The 27,388-nt window shown below is 42.4% G+C and overlaps 1 protein-coding gene across 5 annotated transcripts in view; it reads left to right on the plus strand.

The window, feature by feature from the left end:
- Positions 1-27,388, plus strand: part of CCDC78 (coiled-coil domain containing 78) — a 434,980-nt gene that overhangs the window by 251,900 nt on the left and 155,692 nt on the right. For all 5 annotated transcript variants that reach the window (XM_078662986.1, XM_078662987.1, XM_078662990.1 and 2 more), the window contains one exon: positions 904-1,078. In XM_078662986.1, the coding sequence (XP_078519112.1) occupies positions 904-1,078 (175 nt within the window). The remainder of the gene's footprint in view (positions 1-903; positions 1,079-27,388) is intronic.

Raw genomic sequence — 27,388 nt, forward strand, 5'->3', positions numbered from 1 at the left:
TCGCTCCATAAATCTCTCCTGAACTGCATGCACCACATCATCACCCTAAGAACCAACCGTCTGAAACATCTCTTTCAGCATCCTATTATCTATTTCCGCCATGCTGTTACCTTGAGGTCTATACAGCTCAACTGACAAATGTTTGATACCAATTGAGAATAAGAATGACTTCATAATCTGGGATTGAAACGGGACCCCATTATCCGTAACCAACACCTTAGGAACACCCTCCTTTGTAACATAGCCTTCAAACAATCAATGATCACAAACGTAGTTGGTTCCTTCAAGAACTTGCATTCCACCCACTTAGGAAAATAATCCACCACTACTAAAGCATACCTCAAACCAGGACCAAGATTGCACTTGGGTCCAACAAGAACACACCTTTCTAGCAGCTGGCACTTTCAGGGTGTAACAGTTAGAAAATAGCTGTTGGAGCTCTATATGGGACAGGGCATTTGGCCGGTTATGGTGGTATGATCTCAGCACATGCTAAAGTAGTTTACTGTGGTCCTTTATTTATTCTGAAGGTGCATGTATTCGAAATTTCATTGTAAGTCTTTCCTAAGGTAAGAGCAACTTCTTCTGCATACTCAGTTTATAAATTGCTAATAAAGGTGTTATTTATTTGATGTTTTAATACCACAGTTTTTCTATTTCGCAGCACTTTGAAAAAGAGGGTTTATGATTTTCTAACTTAATTGGTACTCAGTTTATCAAACTTTGAACAATAAAAGTCTGCCTTCTACATGCTATGATTTAAACATGTGACCTCTAGGCTATAAGCATATCTCAGTAGTGAGCTCTTACATCTCTCCGCTGATACCTTGCAAGTTTCACATGACTGGGGTTGTGTTCAGGCTCCTCCCTTGTGACTCTTATTGGATTTGTCCCCCTTCGCAGTGACTCAACACTGACCCAGTTACTGGAGGATGTCCTAGGTGGGAACTGCAAGACAAGGGTTATATGCTGCCTTCCTCCTGACCCTGATCCTCGTCGTCTGTCCGCCATACTCAAAACCTGCACTGCCTTGGCCCAAGTCAAGAATTTCCCTGTTCTCAACAACTACTATGTGAAGGTAGGTTCCAGTCCCAGCATCCTTGTCTGCACTTCCAAGGACGGGATTGGCCAAGGGTACTTTTAGGGCTGGGATTATTGGTCATAGTGGTACTCCAACATTATGGAATAAGCCTGAGTATAATGAGATGGAGACGACGATGTTCAAGTGACATGTATGAGGTGCTTCTATGCCATTTCCTCTACATTTTTTAATCATAGGCATGCTGGAGCCCCTATGACCTTCCTTCCATTCTTCTGCCCCCACCCTGCTCTACCAAGGCACACAGCTAAGACCCTGCAGAATCCCTACTCTCACCTTCCTTGAGGCTTCAGTCACAGACAACCTTCTCTTCCAGTACACCTTTCAGCCATTTGGAGTTACTACTTCCTCTCACACATTCCTGACTGCTCTAAGCCTTTTCACAGAGTACCTACTGACATACTAGAGGTCTACCTACCTTCCAGCCCCATTCACATGCCATTGGCTGCTGCAATCACAGTTCCACTTAGGTCCCACTCCATTTTACAGAGTTTGAAATGCCATGGTCACCATCTGACCGCCATCTTGGTCCTGTTACCTGGGACCGACTACTAGACCCAACCCAGCCTTCTACCACCACTTGCTCCAAGTCTTGGCAATTCATTTATAAGTGAGGAGAAAGTGAAATGTGTTAAGTTTGATTTGCTTGAAAATCATGCATTTACAAGATAGCTGAAACATTTCTCAATATCACCTTGTTTATAGTCTGGCGGGTGGGCAGGGTTCTCCATAAAAACATAGTGGATGTCCAGTCTGCTGTATTTAGAGTGCCAGTGACTTTAATGCACTTGTAATATGGTGGACTAAACCATCCACTCCATTTTTGACAGTGGGCCTGGTCTGCCAAAAGCTGCATAAGGCCCAAAGGGGCTGATTTAGAGTTTGGTGGGTAGCCTGTCAGCCGCCATGGTGGCGGAAGTCATTACTTTAGCCACCTGAGTGGACCGCCGCCCATCACATTTAGAGGTCCCTCCTGACTATCAGAGATCTCTAAATCTTCAGAGTAGCTGTCGCAACTTCAGCACCTCTGAATGCATTGGTATAAGTTTGCTGAACAGCACCACATTACATGCAACTGCTCAGAAAACGCATTTGTTTTTAAAAATCTGAAGTTTATTTTTTAAAAACACACTTACAGTAAACAACCTTGAATCTTTTGAAATTTCCCCCCATGGTGTATGGGTTTATTTTGTCTTTTTTTCAGTTCAGGACAGCCAGGTTTCATGGAGGTATCAAACAGAAAACGAAATACTTCTCATGTATCCATACTGAGGTCTGCAAATCCACTGGGCCATCGGTGTAATGTTCCACCAGCAAGAGAACTGCTGGTGGAAATATGACAGTCCATCTAACTCGACATGGTGTGGGCAGACTGTCACTTTGGATGAAAAATAAGTCCTGGTCACCCAAAATTTGTGTTGGTGTTCACCACCTCCAACCACCCCACATAAGAAGCGATACAATCCAGTTCATAAGGGCTATTATAAGATTATAACTTTTCATTGTCAGCAGCAGGATACTCTACGGGGTGAGCTATGCGCTTCACAAATAGCCTTAACATAGCTTAGAGTTTGCTTTAGCATCATTGTTGTGCTGTTGTTCATACGTCTCTCATTCTGACATCTCCTGTTTCATGCTCAGTCTCTATTCTTTTGCATCTTTGTCATACTCTCCTCTCATTTCTTTCTTCTATCTGTCTATATTGTTACACGTGCTTGATTCTCTTTCACTACTGTCCACCTTGTCTCTCTCTTTTTTCAATCGCTTCTCTCAATCCCTTCCCTCTCACTGTCATCCTCCCTCCCGCCTCCTCCTACCTATCAGAAGCAGTCCATGTGCAAGATTTACCTTGGTGAAATGCGTGTGATACTCCCACAGAATATTAGATGGTCCTGGTTTCTCAGTCCCCACAGAACTTCAGGTTTAATATTATAGGAATGAATGCTGAACAAGCTCAACTCTGCCTGTGAACTGGCTCACCTTGATCTATGTCTGCCCAGGGGCTAAGCACTGTCTTTAGTAGAGCTCAGCTGCGTACTTGGAAGAGCTCAGCTCCCAATGCACAAAGACCTGGTGCTCTGTATGAAGGAACTCCGCTCTGGCTGAATGAGAGAAATTGCCTATGGGTGTACGGACTCTACTCTATCAGGGCATGGGTTCAGCACTATGTGTGCAGGGACCCTCTCAATGGTACACCCACTTCAGTTACAAAGTATGCTTTGTTGTGAATGTCTTCATGATGTTCATTGCTTGTATGCCATTTTGGTATGTCATTTAGGTCTACATTTAGAGTAAGGACATTTTTAAAGAGCATAGAAGATCAGGCTGAGACAAGAAGACAATGTTGAACATGACTGGAGACAAACGTAAAATGTATGTGGTGGGAAGGGGCAGGTTGAGAAAAATGAGAAGGGATGATGACAGGGAACATGAGAAAAGGCAGCAACAAGTGGAGAGAGTGACAAGAGGGACAAAGGGCAGGATGAACAGTGTTGAGTTCCAGGTGACTACCTACGGGCAATGCAGTATAATTTAAAATGCATTGAAGCATATGGGAAGGAAAGAGTGGGCTTCAGCAGAAAAGTAGATTTAAAGAAAAAACATAAAATTTGAACTCTTGTCACATATCATCAAATTTATACTTTAAAACCGATGGATTTGGAAAAGAAGGGTGTCAGGTGGACCATGTCTCTGAAGTAGGTATGTTTTCCTAGGGGCCTACACTTATCGGTTTGGATCCTTTGAAATGGGAATTTATCTCGGATTTGGAGCGGGCACTGCTCTCCCTTTGGCTCAAGGTTTTCCAACTGCTACTTGCAGAGATGGTAAGGATGATCAAGGGGTAGAACCCAAATGAGAGCAGAAACAGAAAACATTGGTAGGAGAAGTGCCAGGTGCTGTCTATCTACAGTGTCATCCTGATCTGCCTCTTCAGTCTATTATATGGCTGTCCACCAAATGCAAAGGGCAAGAAGCACACAAGTACCTTCTAGGAGGGCAGAAGCAGGCAGCTCTTTTCTGCGCTTAGGAGAAAAATGCATTGCATGTGTGTCCCTGCAGTGGTGCGCATGTCTAGCCCTACTAATCTGAGAGAAAGAGCAAGTATAAGACAGATGAGCACAGCGAGGTGCTGCACTGCACCGCTGCATGCGTTTGGCCTGTTAGAATAAATGCATGACATAATTGTGAAGCCACCACCTTGACGCCAATCAGCAGCAGCAGACAAAGAAGGTAGCAAGAGTACAGACTTTGTGCTGTGTATACTTGAAACTTTAAAACTGCTTTTTTCCTCTACCCATGACTGTTCAAATTTACCTCTTGGTTTCTGTGCTTTGTACTTTAAAACTGAAGGTTTTTTTTCCTACCCGTGACTGTTTAAATTTATCTCTTGGGTTTTGTGATTTGTACTTTAAAACTGCAGTTTTTTCTGCCAGTGACTGTTTAAATTTCTCTCTTAGTTCCCCCTATACTGTGCTAGGGCCTGCTGAAGGCAATCCACCTCTACCTCCTTTTATGTTTAAACAAGATAAAAAGGCAAACTACACCTCAGCGGCTAAGCAGAGTGTGTTTAGGACTTTGCTTAATCTGATTTTAAGGTTTAAACTGCGTCTGAAAAGCCTGTGGAGCACCTATTTTTGGCTAGAAGAGTGATTTAAGTGAGCAAAAAGCAGTATTTTTAGTGATGTTACATTTGGGCCTTACCTGCAGTGGAACAGGAACTACTGAGTGTGGATTTGAGCCTGTCTGTCGCCAAGGAGATTCTGACTTCCTGAGCAGCCCCCTTCCCCTGCCCACCATCCTGTGCTTACGGTCACATGCCACTTATATGAGTTTCCTACTGTTGGTTACACATGTGCTCCAATTGCTCCTATGTCTAGGGTTTCTATTGGCCTTAGGACTTAGGGTTAGAGTTCTGATTGGCTGATAGACCTGGGGATGTGATTGTCTCCTAAAGCTGAGATTTCTATTGAACCTCGGGCTTAGGCTTAGACTTCTGATTGGCTGATAGGTCTGATTGGCTCCTAGGGCTAGGGTTTCGATTGGACTTTAGCTTTTGATTGGTTGCTGGGGCTAGGGCTGTGATTGGTTGAAAGGGCCTAGTCTCCTATTGGTCCTAGGGATTACCCTCAAGATTACACAAATTACACCTTTACTCCCAAATTCTCTACCTTTACCAACACTTACCACAAATACTCTAACACAACACTCATTCACCTGCCTGTCATCCATTGCTCAATTTAGAGCTGTAAAACATGACTCACATGCTCCACCACCACCCCAACCCGTATGCCTTCCTCCCAAAGCAGACGCAAACAAAATAAAAAACCTGCCACTCTTCACAACTTCGCATCTCCATGTTTATTACACAACAAGGCTACTCTACAAAAACAACACAGCTCACCAACTCATTCTCAAACACCGTCTCCACCACCTACACACGCAAAGCAGAGCATTATCACACCCGCATTATGGAAGCAGGCAATTCCTCCAAGGAACTGTTTCTGATATATAAAGAGATATCCATAGTGGACATGACTTCCCCCGCGCACTATGACTCGGTGGAAGTGTGCAACAATATTGCACAATATTTTGCAGGCAAAATACATAAAATCTATTCTAGTTTCTCTAACCAGACAGATTCGGCCACGGATTTTATCGAAAATGACAAACTTGTAAATACACCTGTATGTTTAAGCTCTTTTACAGTCCCTTCCTATGAAATCCTGTCCAAAATGTGCAAGAAAATTAAATCAGGATCCCCTAGGGATCCAGCACCCCCAAAAATTTTAGCCGAAGCCTTTCCTGTACTAGAGCCTCATTTCAGGCACTTATTACACGCTTCCTTTACTACCTCCTGCCTCCCGGAGGAGTGGAAACAGGCAATAGTATTACCCATTAAGAAAAAATCAAACATCAGCTTGGACATAATGGACAATCTACGACCCATATCCCTGCTACCTTACGTGGCCAAGTTAGCAGAGAAAATCGCTAACAGTCAACTTATGGAACACCTTGAGAACCATAATGTTTTCCATAAATCTCAGTCGGGTTTCAGAACTGGCTTCTCTACGGAGACAGCTCTCCTGAGGGCCACTGAAACCTTACGTGAAGGAGCAGATAAGGGAAAGACAATGGCCCTCATCATGCTTGATCTCAGTGCCGCTTTTGACACTGTAGCACACTCCATCTTGCTACAGTGTCTAAATAAAGCGGGTGTCACCAACAAGGCACTGGGTTGGCTGAAATCTTTCCTGATTAACAGGACCTTCCAGGTTCAAAGAGGGACTTTCCTCTCCGACAGGGTGATGCTGGAACAGGGGGTTCCTCAGGGCTCTGCCCTGAGTCCTACCCTGTTCAATCTCTACATGGCCCCTCTGGCAGAAGTGGTGCAATCGTTCGGCGTAGAGCTTGTCTCTTACGCCGACGACACGCAACTTCTCATATCCCTGACCCATGCCCCTTCTAAGGAAGCTGATAACTTCAACGCCTGCATGTCCAAACTAGCTATGTGGATGAATGAACACTGTTTGAAATTAAATGGGACAAAAACAGAGGTCCTCATTATGGGAGGAAATGAGGTCAAATGGACGAAAGAGTGGTGGCCCAGCTGTCTGGGTCCCCTGCCCACGCCTGCACAAGAGGCGAAGAACTTAGGTGTATGGGTGGACAATAAACTGTCCTTCGACAGCCACGTAAAGAGGACTGTTGGCAAATGTTTTGGGGTGATGAAAACCCTCAACCGCACCCTCGACCTGTTACCCACTAACTCCAGGCGTACCATGACGCAGGCACTAATAACGTCCCGCATTGATTACGGTAATGTACTACTCATGGGGACTTCAGTGAAAAACATAAACAAACTACAGGTTCTACAAAACTCGGCAGCTCGCCTGGTGCTAAGGCTTCCCCGCCGTGCTCCCTCACGTCCCTCTCTAGCAGCCCTCCACTGGTTACCGATCAGTAAGAGGACTGTTTTTAAAGCAATGCTCTGGTGCCATAAAATAATTCATCACAGAGCGCCGGCATATATGTCTGATTTGGTGTCTGTGTACGAACCCAACAGATCTCTTAGATCCAAAGGAATGGGTCTACTTAAAACTACCTGCCCCAAAAAAGCTAAAATGGGTGGCAGATCATTCCGCACCTTAGCTGCCAGGCAATGGAACCTCCTGCCTCTAGATATCAGGTTGGAGAGTAATGAAATCGTATTTAGGAAGAAGCTGAAAACTTGCCTCTTTGCTGTGTGAACTGGCTCTTTCTTTTTTTCCTCTGCTGCTGCTTTCTTTCTCTATAGCGCGGGGACACGCCGGGAGGTGTTACCATGCGCTCTACAAACTCCTTTAAACTAAACTAAAACACCCAACAAAGTGCCTTCTAAGCCTGCTGGATGAGGACTATGATATACAAATCAACACTATTGCTAGCCTCATACAGTTAATACCAGCACTAATGAAACACCTGCTACAAAATCAAAAAATACTGCTCACTCTTATGATAATATTAATTCATATTTGTAAAGCGCAAACATATCACCCCTTATTGGTTTCAAGGCTCTGCGTGCCATCGGGGAGATAAAGTGAGCTATTGCCCATAGTCACATGATGCTGAGCTGAGCTGCTGCCATCGCTGGGATCAATCTATGAGCCCATGCACCGGAGTCAGCTGCTCTCCCAGCTCTTGTAATCAACAAAGTCACACAACCACCAAAACATAATCTCTAAACTGCTTACTAATAAATGCTCAATCAGTCTCTGAAGCATCACATCCACGACCTACTCACTGACACACAACCTGATTTACTCTTCTTAACTGAATCAAGGTTGGGAGATGACATGGCTCCAGTGTTGCATGAAGCCGTTCCTCCAGGCTATCAAACAAAAACTGTATAGACAATAGAGGAGGTGAACTAGCCTTTATATTTAAGCAAACAATAAATATCACCAAAGTTGACGACATTTCCATACAAGGTTCTGAGGACCTCATCAGCAGATGCAACCCTACACCAACTTCCTCCTTTAATGTCCTCCTTCTTTACAGACTGCCACCTAGCAATGTGAAATTCCCAGACATATTTCTAGACACAGTTTCAAACCGTATAACATTACACTCCAACCTATGCATTCTTGGTGACCTAAACATTTAGTTTGACAAACCCAATATGCCTCACCCAAAAAATATCATCACTAGCCTAGTCACACTGAAACTGCAACAGATCGTACACAAAACCACACACTTTGCTGAACACATCCTTGATGTCATTTTTGCAAATCCAGAACTTGTTACCTTTCAAACTTTGCTGCAGTCACCGCCATTTGGGAGTTTTCCAACATAAAACACCACAAATCAACACCCCTAAGACTACCATACATGCATCCATTTATCAACCGGGGAATAAACTCAGTTTTGAAATCTTAGAAACAAAACTAACATCCAACACAGATCTAGACACAATAAATTCAGTAAACAAAAATTGTGAGTGGCTACAGGGAGCTTTTGATATCTTTATACCACTAAGAATAACAAAACAGGACAAAAGAAAACAAGCACCTTGGAGAAAAAAAGATAAAACAATAAATTAGAAAGCTGAAAAACACCTGGCTCACAACAAACTGCAATCAAGACAAACTTCGTCTATGCTAACTTAACAGAATATACAAGTAAACAATCAAAAAAGCTGAAAAAGATATTATACTGAAAGAATTAAAAATGCTAAATTTGCAAATAAAGAATGTATACAATTCTCACTGAATTTTATCAACCTAAATGCACAGAAGGAACTCATCCCATTACTCAAGAATTCACTGGCAAACTGCCACATCCTTACTCAACCAAAGCAGACATGTTGGACCCTTATATAAAACAAAGGAAAACCACCAGGACCAAACCATTTCCCAATATCCCCTCCAAGAGTAGGCTACTTCAACCTCCGCATTCCTTCAAACAAATATCACAAAGTGAATTTTTAGATCTGATCAAAGCAAGCAGGCCAGCCGGCTGCCCTTCTGACCGTTGCCCACCACAAATCTTCAAGTAGATTATTTTAAATACCTCTGCTGCCACACCAGTAAGAAGAATCATCAATAATTATTTAACTACTGGAATATTTCCAGGAGATGTGCAAAAGGCATGCATATGTCCATTATTAAAGAAATCAGACCTGGCCCCGCATAACTGCAACAACTACAGACCTATTACAAATTGACCTTTTCTGGGCAAATTGATAGAAAGAGCAGCATTCGCCCAGATGTTACAGTTTAGTGAAGATAACTCCATACTTTCAGACTAGCAAACAGGATTCTGCCCAGGAAAAGGCATACAATCTGCCCTCATCCCCATCTGGGATGACCTTAAAAACACAGTAGACTGGAACGGGGTTGCTGCACTACTTATCTTGGACCTCTCAGCTAGCTGCCTTCGACACAGTTGACCATGAGATTCTAATACAAAGACTCTACGAAACTGGCATAGAGGTAAGTGCTCTTAACTGGATCACATCATACCTTGAAAACAGAACAAATGGTATCTATTCTCCCCCTTTCTCATTCAAACTGTGCCTCACTAAAGCAGGTGCATTAAGAAACAATGTCCTGATCGGTAATGATGTATAGGCAGTTAATTGTGCATGCATACAGCATTACTCAAAGGGAAAGAAGGAGAAACCACATTCATTTGAAACAAGATAGTTAATCATCTTTATATTGTCACATAAGTCATGGTCGTAAAAAATACAGTTAAGGGCAGCACTGCAGTAAATAAATTGAAGACAACCATAGAGAACTTGGTGCTTAAAAGTGATTGTGATGAGGGTGGCGACGCAAGTGAAACAAGTGAACAGCAAAACGGCGCACTGTGACGAAGTGCAAATTATTTACAGTGAGTGGCTCGAAGGTAAGTGACAACGTGGTATCACAGTACATAGGATTTTTCAATTGGTTATTGAGCCACAAGAGAAGAGTACGCCAATTAATACGCTGTTGGGTCGACGGCGTTTCGATCCGTGTTAGTTTGGATCGTCATCAGGACTGGGTTGTCTAAGTTAGGGCGTGCTGCAAGAAAGGGAAAAGCGGATCAGGAAAGGAATGGGGCAGATCTGGGAATTTATAGTACAGGTTGGTGGTCTTTTTACCTTGGTATAATTCCGTACGTAGGGAAAGCCCATGCTTAATTAGAGTATCCCATACGTAATGTGGGGCAGTCTATGAAGTCTTCCGGTTCACCAGGGAAGGCGATCCAGGATCAGCCCATGGGCACTATGTGAAGGGGGAAAAAAGGGGTGGGTTGGTTAGGGATACCAGTGAGGGTTTCATAAGCTGGAATTATGGCCGTATAATTGCAGCCATAAGTATATGATCTGGGCTCCCAAAGGTTTTCAATTCGTGAGGAGGGGGGAAAAGGAGAAGAATAAAACGTACCTGACTCAAGCAATGCTTTCTTCGGCTGTCTAGGATCAGCCGGTATGTCAGCACGTCTAATGGAAAGAAACAAGGAAGTGATTACCGTTAGCCCGAGTGTCTACACCGAGAACGTCAAACTAGTTCAAGGGGCCCTGTGGTTAATTCGGCGGAGGGGGGCACGTACCTGTGGAATTTGGCGTGTTGTCTCAGGAGTAAATCGCGGCGTTGTGAGCCGGGATCAGCAAGGCAGGAAGATTTACTTCCGCGTATGGGCGGGGCTGGGAAGGGGGTGTGTGTCCGAATGACGTCAGTGTCTGAGGGAGGCAAGAACTGTGTGGCCGTGGAAATTTACGCGTAGGCAGAGTGCTGGCACCGGTCAAGTGGGGACTGTGCGAGCTTTGCAATAAACTTCCGCATGTCCAAGTCCGCATGTAGGCGGAACTTGAAAGAATCGACATCTGTCCAGGGGGGCAGGTCATGTATGGCCAGTCCTGGGCGGACATTAATTCAGAATGTGGGCGGAGAAGGGAAGGCCGCCGGGGGCGTGAATTCTGCATACCCCCATGACATAGGTTCCCCGGGTTTGGAGGCGTGTATCACAGCCATGATTAGGAGTGGGCTGTCTGTCCTAGCGGTTCGGATTAAACATATATTTACATTTCGTACATTCATTTCTGTGTGTTTCAAACATAGTAATTATATTGGCGATCCAATACAGTTATTGAAAATGATAACATCAAAAGTCTACACCATAAACAATGCTTATATTTCATCATGTAGCTGTAATGTGTAGGTATTTGAACAATTGTAGCTATAGCTTGTAGTTAATGAACAATTATTTGCGAGTGTGTGTCATGTAAGGGACTATCAAGGAAGTATTGGGGTGTCCTATAATCATCCTTTACCATTCGGAGCATGTATATTAACCATATGAGTCTGTAATTATAGAGCTAGGATTACAGAGCTGGGATACAGCTAGATTCATGAAAGGGCCGTTTTGCGAGTCTTTAATAGCGATTCATAAGGAATCGCTATTAAGGACTTGCAAAACGGGATTCATGTAGGAATTGCAATAAATATTGCGATTCCTACATCTTCCTTATTTGTGATTAGCAAATTGCTAATCGCAAATAAGGAATAACTCCCCATTCATTCCTATGGGCCTACAGGCCCATAGGAATGAATGGGGAGTTATTCCTTATTTGCGATTAGCAATTTGCTAATCGCAAATAAGGATGCGATTTCAAGGGTGCCAGGGGTGGCCAAAGGACACCCTGTAGCACCCCTGAAATGCAACATTACACAGGTGTTGCGCACACACATGTCCAAAGGACATGTGTGCGTGTAACATGCAACAGAGAATAATGCACTAAAGTGCTTTTTTCAATTTTTTTCGCTATTTACCACGAAGTCTGACTTCGTGGTAAATAGCGGCCAAATATTGCGAATTCTCTATTTAAAATTGGTTAATGAATTGCATTTAAGGAATCTCAAATAGAGATTCCTTAAATGCAATTCCTCGCTAAAATGCGAATTCTGTAATAGCGATTTTTGCATTTGGGATGATGAATCCCAAATGCAAAAATTGCGCTCGCAAAGGGCCAGATTCTGAGAATCTGGCCCTATGCAAGCCGATTTTCGTTTCATGAATCTGGCCGATAGTCTTGTATTAAAGTATAGATCCAGGGTGAGACATAGTGCTCTTGTCAAATGGGCAGCGCTAGTGCTGGACAGTGATGTCGAGGACAATAGTTACGAGTGAATGGATAGGTAGGTTTTAGGTGGTAACAGTACTATTCCATTCATCAATTGTGTTGAGACCATGGTTCACGGTGTCGCAGATTGTCATCCATTTGCATTCAGCCTTGTTCAATAGCATTTTGATGTCGCCTTCTCGTATAGGCAAGGTTGGTTTCTCGATTATTTGCCAACGGATATCGGTGTCCGAGTGCCCCAGTTGTAGATAGTGTGCTACCAAGGCTGCTGTGACCGTTTTGCAATTAATCCGGCTCCTATGCTGGATGATTCGCTGTTTGATCATTTGTGTCGTCTGCCCAATATAGATGAGATTGCATAGACACTTGATGGCATATATTACGTTCTGCAATCTACAGTTTGTGTGTTTTTTTAATTCGTATCGTCGACCATTCACTAGGAATTCCTTCGTATTTACGGTCAGATCGCAAACACTACAGTTTTGGCATCTGTAATGGCCCACAATCGGGTCAAGCCCCCAGGCTGCTGTGATGGTGTTTTTTTCCTGAGTAGATTGTGGCCATGTGATTGCATGCACCAGATGATTCGCCAAGTTATCTCCTCGTTGATACGAAAACAAGGGAGCTTCTTTGAATTGTTCGTGTGAACGTAACAAGGGCCAATTTTTCTTGATGATTTTATGGATTTTGTTGCTGTGAGGGCTGAATTTTGAGACAAAGGGAATCCTGGTCATTGGTTTCTTAGGTTGGGTAGTAAGCAGGGGCACATCAAGGCTCTATCATCTTATCCATACTTTTCAACATCTACATAAAGTCAGTACCAGCAATAATCAATCAATTTCACCTAACATGCTATAACTATGCAGATGACACATGAATACACCTTAAACTGGAAAGCCCAAAAGACATTAGAAACTCACAATTTTTCAGTTGCCTCAAAGCTGTTGATCAGTGGATGACATGGAGCCATCTCAAATTGACTGCTTCCAATGCTGAAAAACCCACATGTGGCAATTGGAAAAAGTATGACCCAATGTGTGCCTGGCCTGATGATCTAGGACCACCTCCTAAAGTATCTAAGGAAGTAAGAAACCGTGGAATTGCCATGGACTCCAAGTTATCAATGAATGCCGAAGTGGGCAAATTAGCAAGGTCAAGCTTCATTACCATGAAAAGTCTGCGGTGCATCTTCCCCCACCTGGGATTTTCACACAATGTCCTGGCTACTGGCTACACCGATGGCCTCTACCACAGTTCATCTTCAACAAGTATGAAAAGACTGCAATGGATACAGAATTCTTCTGCCAGACTATTCCTACATGTAATGCCACAAGCCCACATTTCCCCAGCCTTTAAGGCTCTACATTGGTTACCGGTTGCCAGAAGATCCACCTTCAAGCTGCTTTGTATCACCAGCACAACAATACATGGAACAGGACCGCTTTTCATCAGGAATATAACTACCAAATACATTCAACAAAGGAACCTCCGCTCAAGATTGGCACCTCACCTCAAAACCCCACCAAAATAGAAAAAAAACATAGGTGGTACATCTTTCTCTGTTCAAGCAGCTAAACTATGGCATTCATTACCCCCAAACATAAGATTCACAGATAACTTACCTTCTGAAGACTACTCAAAAGCTAGCTCTTTCCTACATAAACGCCATACTCAATCTTGGGGTATCATTACAAGTTTGGCGGATGGGTTACTCCATCACAAGCATGACGGATATTCCATCCTCCATATTACGACTTCCATTATATCCAATGGAAAATAATGGAACTTGACAAACGGAGGCCGGAATATCTGTCCCGTTTGTGATGGAGTAACCCGTCCACCAAACTGGTAATCAGACCCTCAATGTACAGCATATCCCTGTGTTTGTAAACATATATAATTTGATTATGTGTATGTATCAAGAGATATGTATTTCTTTGTACAGATATGTATAATAACTATGGTTTAAAAATATATAGATATTCTTTAGGTCTTCTTCGGAAATGTATATATTATTCATAGTTGATTATATATTTTTTTTTACGCTTAACATGTTTATAGGTCACTGCATAGTTTTTATGTTATTTGATTAGATGCTTTTGTGCCCCTGTTTTATTAATCTATCACAATATGAAAATATTATTATAACTAATCTATCTACCAGTGCTTCACTATTAAAATATTGAGGAAAAGATCAAACTTAAAAATAGTTATTTAAAAAAAAAATTAGCTTCAAGTACAGCAACACTTGAAAGTCTGAGTTTGTACAATACAACTTTAAATCTCGATATATCATCTTTCTTATATTTGTATACCCTTTCTATGTAGTTATGAATCTATCAATTTATTACTTTACTCCTACTGTAGAAAAAGTAGATAAAAAAGATATACATGTATACCCTTTCTATGTTGATATGTATCATATATATTTATTACTTTTCTCCTACTGTAGAAGTAAAAATAAAAAAAGAAACAACACCTTTGACTCTCTCCAATGCACTACTCTGTCTCACCCCATACTTCTCTCAATATATCCTCTACCCCCAATCTCTGACTTGGCCCAAACCTCATTCTACTACTATGATCTCCAAAATAAACCTTTCTAGACTCTTCCTCATCCTATCCCTCCTTGGCTCACCCATAACCTAATTTTGCTACTGTGATCTCCCAAGCAACCTTTTCTAAATTCCTCCTTCATGTCTCACTCCTTTGACTCATCCCAAACCTCATTTTATTACTATGAGTTCCCCGATCCCTTGCTAGAGACTCTTCCCTCCTCCATCTCTCCTTTTACTCATCCCAAGCCTCATCTTACTACAATGATCTCCCAAATAACATGTTCTAGACTCTTCCCTCTTTTATCCCTCTGTCACGAATCTCAGTTATACCCGGGGAGAAACGCTGCCATTTTAGCATGTACACATTTCTTAAGTTGCTCTCTGTTCCACATGATGACTTTTGACACACTTTTGACTGTGTGACAGTGCAAGATTGGTTGCTTATTAATCCCACTTCGTATGAACACTATCACAACACCTTGAACATCTTATTAAAGGCCTGAACGTACATTGTGCAAATGTGGTTGTTTGTTTTTCGTCCATGAGGCGATACAGATATCAATAGATCATAAACAATGTTGGTCTGGCGGAGGTCTCTACTCAGTAGCAAGGATGCTTTTGGTTATGAATAAGCAAGCATTTCCGAGTTTAGGCAGAGGAGCCCTTCCTATCATTGCGAGGTTGCTGCATACAAAACCTCAGCCCAGATGCTTGCTGTTCCCTCTGCGAGGAGGATGTCCAACCTGTGACCAAGACGGGGAACTACATACTTTCCCTTCAGGTAATGGAAGTTGGATCATCCAATAGGGGATTCTTGGCAGAGCATGCGCACACCATAGACAAGTAGGTAAGTGAACGCATAATTGGAGTACGCTATACACAGTTCTTATATGCTCACATATATACATTATTTTAGCAAGATGGTGAAACTATTTATTCTGTCCTTATACTGCTGATCACTTTTATCTTCTTCTGTCTATTGATCAATGCTGCACATATATACTCTGTACAAGAATCATGATGGCTCAATAAGTATTGAAAACGCACATTTGTGTATTCTTTGTATATTTCTCTGAAAGAGGACGAGTGACTGAGCAAAATGGTTTAAGATCTGTTACCACGATTCCTGGGGGATCGGGGTTTTCAGGTTCTGTGGTTGCCCAAGCCATTTGCTACCTGTCTAGATTTAGGGGTGCCTATGGTGGCACTGTGAGCTAGCTGCCCTATAGGACAACATATTCTGTGGTGGTGCTCAGAATTAGTCTGGCACTATCCCAATGTTTATCTTGCCCAACAACCTCGCAGTTCCTATTGGAAAGTGGAAACAACAACAAACAGACTTGCATGCCCATTTCTCAAATTAACACATATTTCCCTATATAAATCCACCACTAATCCATTGTGGGTTCCATAGTAGCGTACTACTTGTCAAAAAGTGATTTGACGCCTCATAAGGGGTAGTAAGTGCTATGTAAATACAATTACAATTATCAGGGGCTACTGTGAGCGCCCCCCACCTCTGCCTCCTGTGCATTTTTTAATCAAGCATTGTTCATCAAAACACAAGTTTAATTTTTTTCATAAACAATGCCAGTGCCCAGGCCAGCCATCCCGTGCTCCTCTCCAGGCTCAAGGCTCCTGATGAAAGAAGGAGGAGGAGGGGACTAAGGCATGAATTTTCAAAATAAAACACTCTGTAGCTGGCTGTCTGGATTGTGCATGTCTGAGGAGTGTAGTTCAGCTACATTGCCCTCACACAGGCACACTCTATTTTATTTAGCAAAATTTAGCAAACATACTGCTTGTGCCTCAGGCAGCACAGAATAGCTGCTAAAATGGGACTGTCAGAGCATCCCTGAAGCCAGTGAAAAGCCAAATAGTACAGCAGGGGCAGGGTCCCCATCACTGCTCTAACATCTTATTGGCCTTTACATCCAGTCCTATCAAGATGCTGGGAGAGCTATTGAGATTGTTGGAGTGTGGTTTTTACCACATAAATTAGCACGGAAATGTGCTATCTGAAATAACAAGACACACTCTGAAAATGCAGGAATTGAGTCAGGAGTGACACTATTTATTCAAACAATTTAGACAATAAATGTCAAAGACGCATCATTAATCAGAAGTGTTAAAGACACATCCCAGATCATGAGCAAAAACATGCAATGTAGTAAGTTTAAAATCGTAACAATGCAAAGAAAGAAAGAGAGAGAGAAAGAAATTGAATATCAAAGTACAATGAAGCATTATAACCTTTATAAAAATGCTAAACAAAACAGTTAACTGGGAGCACTTCTCAGTGAAAAACCACTGTTGGAAGCGATCAACGAATGGACTGGTAAGTGGCCCTTTTATACACTTTTAATGAGAAACCGCAAGATCTAACTTTAGCAGGTGTTTCACCGCAGAATATAACAAAAAGTTGAACATTTTATAAAAAACTACTGGCGTCACTTCTTGGAAGCTTTAAGGTGGAAGCTCCATATAAGGCTATTGTTTATTTTAAGCCATGTCGCTATCTTAGTTTCCAAAGCTGCTGACAGTCCCAGTTGGCCCCCACCCCTACTCTTAGCCCATCTTGTTCTTCTAGATGACAGATGCATCCTGTAATATGTGACGTCATCAGCAGTGCATTGCAGACGTGCAAGTTATAGTGAGACCAACTAACTATAACGTGGGAATTTCAATGGTTTTATGCGAGTAAAATTTCCAGCTAACTATAACTGGTGTGAAACCTATGGTTTTTTCAGTGAATTTCAAAGGTTTTTTTAAATGCTAATTCCTAACTATAACTGGTGTGTAACCTATGGTTTTTCAGTGAATATATATATATATATATATATAAAATTTCTATGGCAAAATGAAACCCCTCATTTTGTTCCTTTTCAAATTAAATGTATTAAGTGTTACCACTTTATTCCAATCAAGATGACTTCAGGTGTGCCATACGTTTGTCATAAGTAAGACTGTTAGCGTTCTAGTTGTTCTATAGAACACTCTGGGACATTCTGTCATTGGGCTATAGTTGGGCTACATCTGGCTGATATTTGGGCTACATTTGGGCTCTTTTGTCTCTGGTGGCCATCTTGGGAGACTGCATATCAGAATTTTTTTTATGAAATAGAAGAGGATTTGAGAAGTCACTCAAAATATGCCTTAATGTTTCTGTCTTCAGCACTAATCATAATTTCTATGGCAAAATGAACCCCCTCATTTTGTTCCTTTGCAAATTAAATGTTTTAAGTGTTAACACTTTATTCCAATCAAGATGACTTCAGGTGTGCCATACTTTTGTCATAAGTAAGACTGTTAGCGCTCTAGTTGTTCTTTAGAACACTCTGGGACATTCTGTCATTGGGTTATAGTTGGGCTACATCTGGCTGATATTTGGGCTACATTTGGTTTTTTTGTCTCTGGTAGCCATCTTTGGGCTACATTGGGCCACATTGGGCTACATTTGGGCTCTAACATATATATAGCCCAATATATATTTTTTCAAAGTTAATTTTCGTAAAAACCACTGGAGCATATATCTTGAGACATAGCAAAGGCACATCGGGGTACCAGTACCTACAATTTTGCCAAGTTTGGTGGAAATCGATTCAGCCGTTCGGGCTAAAAGTGAGTCCAACCGCCCTATGGAAATTAACATGGGGAAAACACGTTTTGGGACCCCCCTTTTATCTCGGCCCCCGCTCGACGGATCCCCCCGAAACTTTCAGGGAAGGAGCGGAGCGCAGCGAGGCAAAGTTAAGGAACATTACAGGCAGATCCCTCATTCGGCGCCAAAGTTATTCCCAATAGAATGTTGCGGATTTCCTATGGAAAACGATCCTAACTATAACTACCTACTGGCGACCGCCAGTAGGTAATATATATATATATATATATATATATATATATATATATATATATATATGTGTGTGTGTGTTTGCTCCAAAGTTTGCACCAAAGTCCTAGCACTCTCGAGCGGGTGCCATTAAGCGGGAGGTGCCCCCGCATCCATGACTGCTCCAAACCTCGTAGTTTGCACCACAAAAACCAGCACTCACGGTGGCGAGCTTACAGTTTTTATTACAAGCTCACGGTGTCCAGACTCGTTTCGGCATTCGCCTTTGTCGATGGTGACCTGGCGTCGCGGAAACGTCCATTTTATGTTTTACAAATTCTTTCATGAACATAGTCATAGGACAACTGCGCCAGCGCCACGGCCGCCATCTTTGAATGGTGCATCATGTTCATTTACATCGCCGCGAATTCATCATAGCGTCCAAAATTACACTTGATACATCATCATAGGTAAATAATGCCCATAGATGAGCTCATTATGCCTTATTCATAAATCAATCACTTATGACATATATTTAGCCCACAAATGGGCTCAATCCTTAGTTGCTCTGAGTTACATAGCGCTCACAGATGAGCCATAGTGCATTGAGTGTCCAAATGTCCATATAATAATCAACCATCAAAATTTAAATGTAATCAATAGGAGTCACATCATAAGACAAAACAATATAATCAATCGGATCCTGCCTTCTTCTTACTTCCCATATATGCCCCCATTAATTGTCCCCTAAGTGCACAGCCAGTTCCTCATGCGAATTCAAACCCCCTGGTGTCTTTGTATTAAGGTCGATAATATATCTGGACTCGAGCCTTCTAAGAGACATTAGCCTGTTTCCCCCCCTCGGATTCTGGGGTACATGATCCAGGCAGAAATACGTTAACAGATCTCTGTTCCCTCCATGTAGTTCTTTAAAGTGGCGTGCTACTGGGTATGACATGTCTCCATTCTTTATGGCCCTCGCGTGTTCCAATACCCTAATTTTTGCCTGATGGATAGTACTCCCCACGTATTTAAGTCCACATGGGCACTGCAAACAGTATACTGCATACGGGGTAGTACATGTCAGAAATCTTGTTATTCTTTTGGGCTGCTGTATTCCCGGTACTTGGAATGTGGAAACTTTATTGCTCCCAATACATGCCTTGCACTTTTTGCAAGGATGAAATCCCCTCAGATCTTTCTCAAAACCCTTTGACGTTTTCTTTACAGAATAACTGTTAGTAAGGCTGTCTCTGAGGGACCTGGCTTTGCGAAAAGTTATCAGGGGTCTCTTCGGAATATCCATTCCGATAACAGGATCCATTCGCAGCATATTCCAATGTCTGCTAATTATGGATCTGAGTTTTGTGGCATCCTTTGAAAAGGTAGTGATCATCCTAAAACCCTTTGCTTTGTCACCTTCTACATTTCTCTTGTTTCCTGCTACAAGGAGCCTATCTCTAGCTGTGGAGTCAACTCTAGTTTTTGCTCCCTCTAAAGTCTGTACACTGTAGCCTCGCCTCCGAAATCTTCCCATGCTCTCTCCTGCATATTTCTCAAAGTCTATTTTTCTAGTGTTGTTTCTCTTAATGCGGAGAAGTTCTCCATATGGGATGCTATTTATTAATCTAGGCGGGTGGCCACTGTGGGCATGTAAAATAGAGTTGCCCGCCGTGGGCTTACAGTAAAGTTTGGTACACATTTTGTTATCAATTACGGTGATCTCCAAGTCTAGAAAATTAACAGAACATTCACTGATTTCTACTGGGAATTGTAAATTATAGTCGTTCTGGTTCAGTGCCCTTATATACTCATCAGCACTCTCCTTCGTCCCTCTCCAGATGACGAAAAGATCGTCAATATATCTGTGCCATGTGACAATCTTCTCTGTCCATGGACCTTTGTCCTCTGCCCAGGCCACCTGCTCCTCCCACCAGCCCACGAATAAGTTCGCGTAGCTGGGGGCGAAGCAGGTTCCCATCGCAGTCCCTGACACTTGTTGAAAATATTGACTCTCAAATAAAAAGATGTTATTGTGTAGACAGAATCCTAAAAATTCTATCAACATTCTGTTGTGCTCTGAGTATTTGGCTTCTCTATTCCTCAGAAAAAACTTTACTGCATCTATACCTTGCTGGTGTAATATACTGGTGTATAGACTAGTGACATCCATTGCGCTCATTAGATTTCCTTCTCTCCAGACAACCTTTTCTAATTTGCCCAAAAAATCTTTTGTGTCCCGAGTGTACGATCTCAATTTGACCACAAAATCTGATAAAAAGTAATCAATCCTTATATCGAAACATGTTCCACCAGACTACCTTGAGACGAGACAATCGGTCTCCCTGGGGGACATAGGGCATCTTTATGCACCTTGGGGAGGTGGTAAAAACAGGGTGTGACAGGATTAGGTTACCTTAAATACAAATATTCTTCTGTCTCCAACATTCCCTTCTCATACCACTTTTTTAACATCTCATGACACTCCCCAATACTCTCTATGTATACATCCCTTTTAACTTTTATGTAGGACTCTTCATTATTCAATTGTCTTAATGCTTCTTTATTGTATGCCACAAGTGTCTGTAGAACAATTTCCCCCCCCTTGTCTGAGGGTTTCACAATTATCAGTGGGTCATTACTCAGGTCATCCACTGCCATATATTGTTCTTTAGTGAAGTTGCCATTCTTATCCAAGATATTTCCACAGTCACGCATCTGCATCAAGTCTCGTGTGACATTTTCTACAAACGTATCTATAATGTCATTAGGCATTTGCGGAACAAAAGTAGATACTGGCCTGAATGTTGTTGGTGCACTTTCCTGTTCAATTTCTGAGTGTTCTGCCATACTTCCTGTCATGCCCCCTTCATTTCGTAGATCCACCAAGACCTGTATTGCTGGCAAATCGCGTTCCAGTAGGATATCTGTTCTCTCCTCGATATCCTTTCTTAAAGGCCCTGTGTCTTTTTTTGGGCGCAATTTAAAGAATTTGTGCAACTTCATTTTTCTGGCAAACTTATATAAGTCGATACGTGTCTGCGTGTACTCCAACTTTTTCTTAGGACATAATGACAGTCCTAATTGCAGTACACTTTCTACAGTTTTGGTCAAGACACGTGGGGTCAAATTAATAATAGTAAGGTTGTCCGGGATAGATTCGTTCAACGTCTCCTGTTGAACTTTTTCTTGCTCCTGGTAAGCATAGGAGAGCCTATTCCTTTTGCTCCTTCGGCCCCCTCTCCTTGTTTTCTGCCGTCTTTTTTCTGCTGCTCCGGGGTCTTCCCCTCGTGTTTTGCTGCCATGATTGTCGAATGATTTGAAATTTGTTTTGAAAAAGCCCTGGTTTGTTCCCTGTGCTGTTACCCGGTCGGCTATCATCATCCGATTGCTCCGGTGCTGTCACCTCTGATTCTGAAGTATCGGGTTGCTCAATCACTTTCTGAGCTGCCTTCGATTGCAGCATCTTTCTTGGAGCATCGTACTTTTTGGCGAACGTCAGGATTCGGCCCGATGCATAATCGCGTTCGTCTATTTCGAACTTTTCTTGTTTCCGAGCCTGGATTTTCCCTTCGTAAGCTTTGAGGCGCTTCTTCATAGCCTCTCGGAGACCCTCTTGTCTCTCCTTATCCTCATCCGTACCAAACTCCAATTCAAGGTCTTCGATAGTTTTTCGTACCTTGGCGTGATCACTCCTTGCAAATTCAATTAAAATCATTAGCATCCCCTTACACGAGTGCGCCGTGTGTTCCGACCACTTTTGAAGGAGCAGCGGGTCTGGATTCTCGTAGGCAGGGACTGTGTATATCCTAAGGCCCCTTGGGACCCTATCCACCTCTATATAGTTTTGTAGAGATGTTCCCTCCCACCATTTTCGAATCTCTCATTCGTAAAGTCTCTCCAAAGCCACAAATTGACTTGATAAAGTTGATGGTTTCTCTTTGTTACCCCGGGGTAACACCCCCTCCTTTGATGGTGGTTTCCTTTTGAAAACTTCTAAGGCCGTTTCCGCACGATCCACATCACAATACATCTTGCATGTATATCTCACACCGGAATCTCCAGGTTGCGTTCCACGAGATTCAGCCCCCTCGCTCTGTCAGCAAAACGAAATCGTTCAGACCATCCCCTGTCCAGGTCTCATGTCTCTCATACGATTCGTTAACGCTGCTCGGTGCACAGGAAATAAACTTGTTTGCTCCAAGGTTTGCACCAAAGTCCTAGCACTCTCGAGCGGGTGCCATTAAGCGGGAGGTGCCCCCGCATTCATGACTGCTCCAAACCTCGTAGTTTGCACCACAAAAGACCAGCACTCACGGTGGCGAGCTTACCGTTTGTTTTACAAGCTCATGGTGTCCAGACGCATTTCGGCATTCGCCTTTGTCGATGGTGACCTGGCGTCGCCGAAATGGCCATTTTATGTTTTACAAATTCTTTCATGGACATAGTCATAGGACAACTGCGCCAGCGCCACGGCCGCCATCTTTGAATGGTGCATCATGTTCATTTACATCTCCGCAAATTCATCATAGCGTCCAAAATTACACTTGATACATCACCATAGGTAAATAATGCCCATAGATGAGCTCATTATGCCTTATTCATAAATCAATCACTTATGACATATATTTAGCCCACAAATGGGCTCAATCCTTAGTTGCTCTGAGTTACATAGTGCTCACAGATGAGCCATAGTGCATTGAGTGTCCAAATGTCCATATAATAATCAACCATCAAAATTTAAAATTAATCAATAAGAGTCACATCATAAGACAAAACAATATAATCAATCGGATCCTGCCTTCTTCTTACTTCCCATATATGCCCCCATTAATTGTCCCCTAAGTGCACAGCCAGTTCCTCATGCGAATTCAAACCCCCTGGTGTCTTTGTATTAAGGTCGATAATATATCTCGACTCCAACCTTCTAAGAGTCATTAGCCTGTCTCCCCCCCTCGGATTCTGGGGTACATGATCCAGGCAGAAATACGTTAACAGATCTCTGTTCCCTCCATGTAGTTCTTTAAAGTGGCGTGCTACCGGGTATGTCATGTCTCCATTCTTTATGGCCCTCGCGTGTTCCAATACCCTAATTTTTGCCTGATGGATAGTACTCCCCACGTATTTAAGTCCACATGGGCACTGCAAACAGTATACTGCATACGGGGTAGTACATGTCAGAAATCTTGTTATTCTTTTGGGCTGCTGTATTCCCGGTACTTGGAATGTGGAAACTTTATTGCTCCCAATACATGCCTTGCACTTTTTGCAAGGATGAAATCCCCTCAGATCTTTCTCAAAACCCTTTGACGTTTTCTTTACAGAATAACTGTTAGTAAGGTTGTCTCTGAGGGACCTGGCTTTGCGAAAAGTTATCAGGGGTCTCTTCGGAATATCCATTCCGATAACAGGATCCATTCGCAGCATATTCCAATGTCTGCTAATTATGGATCTGAGTTTTGTGGCATCCTTTGAAAAGGTAGTGATCATCCTAAAACCCTTTGCTTTGTCACCTTCTACATTTCTCTTGTTTCCTGCTACAAGTAGCCTATCTCTAGCTATGGAGTCAACTCTAGTTTTTGCTCCCTCTAAAGTCTGTACACTGTAGCCTCGCCTCCGAAATCTTCCCATGCTCTCTCCTGCATATTTCTCAAAGTCTATTTTTCTAGTGTTGTTTCTCTTAAAGCGGAGAAGTTCTCCATATGGGATGCTATTTATTAATCTAGGTGGGTGTCCACTGTGGGCATGTAAAATAGAGTTGCCCGCCGTGAGCTTACGGTAAAGTTTGGTACACAGTTTGTTATCAATTACGGTGATCTCCAAGTCTAGAAAATTAACAGAACGTTCACTGATTTCTACTGTGAATTGTAAATTATAATCGTTCTGGTTCAGTGCCCTTATATACTCGTCAGCACTCTCCTTCGTCCCTCTCCAGATGCCGAAAAGATCGTCAATATATCTGTGCCATGTGACAATCTTCTCTGTCCATGGACCTTTGTCCTCTGCCCAGGCCACCTGCTCCTCCCACCAGCCCACGAATAAGTTCGCGTAGCTGGGGGCGAAGCAGGTTCCCATCGCAGTCCCTGACACTTGTTGAAAATATTGACTCTCAAATAAAAAGATGTTATTGTGTAGAAAGAATCCTAAAAATTCTATCAACATTCTGTTGTGCTCTGAGTATTTGGCTTCTCTATTCCTCAGAAAAAACTTTACTGCATCTATACCTTGCTGATGTAATATACTGGTGTATAGACTAGGGACATCCATTGCGATCATTAGATCTCCTTCTCTCCAGACAACCTTTTCTAATTTGCCCCAAAAATCTTTTGTGTCCCGAGTGTACGATCTCAATTTGACCACAAAATCTGATAAAAAGTAATCAATGTATATTGAAACATGTTCCAGCAGACTACCTTGAGATGAGAAAATCGGTCTCCCTGGGGGACATAGGGCATCTTTATGCACCTTGGGGAGGCGGTAAAAACAGGGCGTGACAGGATTAAGTTTCCTTAAATACAAATATTCTTCTGTCTCCAACATTCCCTTCTCATACCACTTTTTTAACATCTCATGACACTCCCCAATACTCTCTATGTATACATCCCTTTTAACTTTTATGTAGGACTCTTCATTATTCAATTGTCTTAATGCTTCTTTATTGTATGCCACAAGTGTCTGTAGAACAATGTTCTCCCCCTTGTCTGAGGGTTTCACAATTATCAGTGGGTCCTTACTCAGGTCATCTACTGCCATATATTGTTCTTTAGTGAAGTTGCCATTCTTATCCAAGATATTTCCACAGTCACGCATCTGCATCAAGTCTCGTGTGACATTTTCTACAAACGTATCTATAATGTCCTTAGGCATTTGTGGAACAAAAGTAGATACTGGCCTGAATATTGTTGGTGCACTTTTCTGTTCAATTTCTGAGTGTTCCGCCATACTTCCTGTCATGCCCCCTTCATTTCGTAGATCCACCATGACCTGTATTGCTGGCAAATCGCGTTCCCGTAGGATATGTGTTCTCTCCTCGATATCCTTTCTTAAAGGCCCTGTGTCTTTTTTAGGGCGCAATTTAAAGAATTTGTGCAACTTCATTTTTCTGGCAAACTTATATAAGTCGATACGTGTCTACGTGTACTCCAACTTTTTCTTAGGACAGAATGACAATCCTAATTGCAGTACACTTTCTTCAGTTTTGGTCAAGACACGAGGGGTCAAATTAATAATAGTAAAGTTGTCCGGGATAGATTCGTTCAACGTCTCCTGTTGAACTTTTTCTTGCTGCTTCTTGTTATTCTGTAAAGAAAACGTCAAAAGGTTTTGAGAAAGATCTGAGGGGATTTCATCCTTGCAAAAAGTGCAAGGCATGTATTGGGAGCAATAAAGTTTCCACATTCCAAGTACCGGGAATACAGCAGCCCAAAAGAATAACAAGATTTCTGACATGTACTACCCCGTATGCAGTATACTGTTTTCAGTGCCCATGTGGACTTAAATACGTGGGGAGTACTATCCATCAGGCAAAACTTAGGGTATTGGAACACGCGAGGGCCATAAAGAATGGAGACATGACATACCCGGTAGCACGCCACTTTAAAGAACTACATGGAGGGAACAGAGATCTGTTAACGTATTTCTGCCTGGATCATGTACCCCAGAATCCGAGGGGGGGAGACAGGCTAATGACTCTTAGAAGGCTGGAGTCGAGATATATTATCGACCTTAATACAAAGACACCAGGGGGTTTGAATTCGCATGAGGAACTGGCTGTGCACTTAGGGGACAATTAATGGGGGCATATATGGGAAGTAAGAAGAAGGCAGGATCCGATTGATTATATTGTTTTGTCTTATGATGTGACTCTTATTGATTAATTTTAAATTTTGATGGTTGATTATTATATGGACATTTGGACACTCAATGCACTATGGCTCATCTGTGAGCGCTATGTAACTCAGAGCAACTATGGATTGAGCCCATTTTTGGGCTAAATATATGTCATAAGTGATTGATTTATGAATAAGGCAGAATGAGCTCATCTATGGGCATTATTTACCTATGATGATGTATCAAGTGTAATTTTGGACGCTATGATGAATTCGCGGCGATGTAAATGAACATGATGCACCATTCAAAGATGGAGGCCGCGGCGCTGGCGCAGTTGTCCTATGACTATGTCCATGAAAGAATTTGTAAAACATAAAATGGCCGTTTCGGCGACGCCAGTTCACCATCGACAAAGGCGAATGCCGAAACGCGTCTGGACACCGTGAGCGTGTAATAAAAACTGTAAGCTCGCCACCGTGAGTGCTGGTCTTTTGTGGTTCAAACTACGAGGTTTGGAGCAGTCATATATATATATATATATATATATATATATATATATATATATATATATATATATATATATATATATATATATATATATACAAAAGAAAAGTTACCTCTCACAGAGGGAGCCCACACAGATTGGGTATCGCAAACTTCTTTAATGGCAGCTGGTGTGAGGTACCAAGAGATCATCCTAACACAATTAATCAAAGTCCAACCGACGCGATTCGTGCAGAACGCACTTCATTTTGGGCTTTATGGACCGCAAAAATGAACATACGGCTGTTTTCCATACCGTAATTATATCTAGATCCTTAACTCGGTAGGCGTGGCCACACCTGTGGCCTTCTGGGATCTGTAGTTCTGGTTAAAACTCAAGTGAGTTGCAGAGAGTTCATTTATAAATTAGGTCCTTTTCTTAACCCCAGTGGGTCGTGGTCCTGTTCCATTGATCCGCA

This window comes from Lissotriton helveticus, chromosome 10 (genome assembly GCF_964261635.1).
Source record: "Lissotriton helveticus chromosome 10, aLisHel1.1, whole genome shotgun sequence".
Taxonomy (NCBI): domain Eukaryota; kingdom Metazoa; phylum Chordata; class Amphibia; order Caudata; family Salamandridae; genus Lissotriton; species Lissotriton helveticus.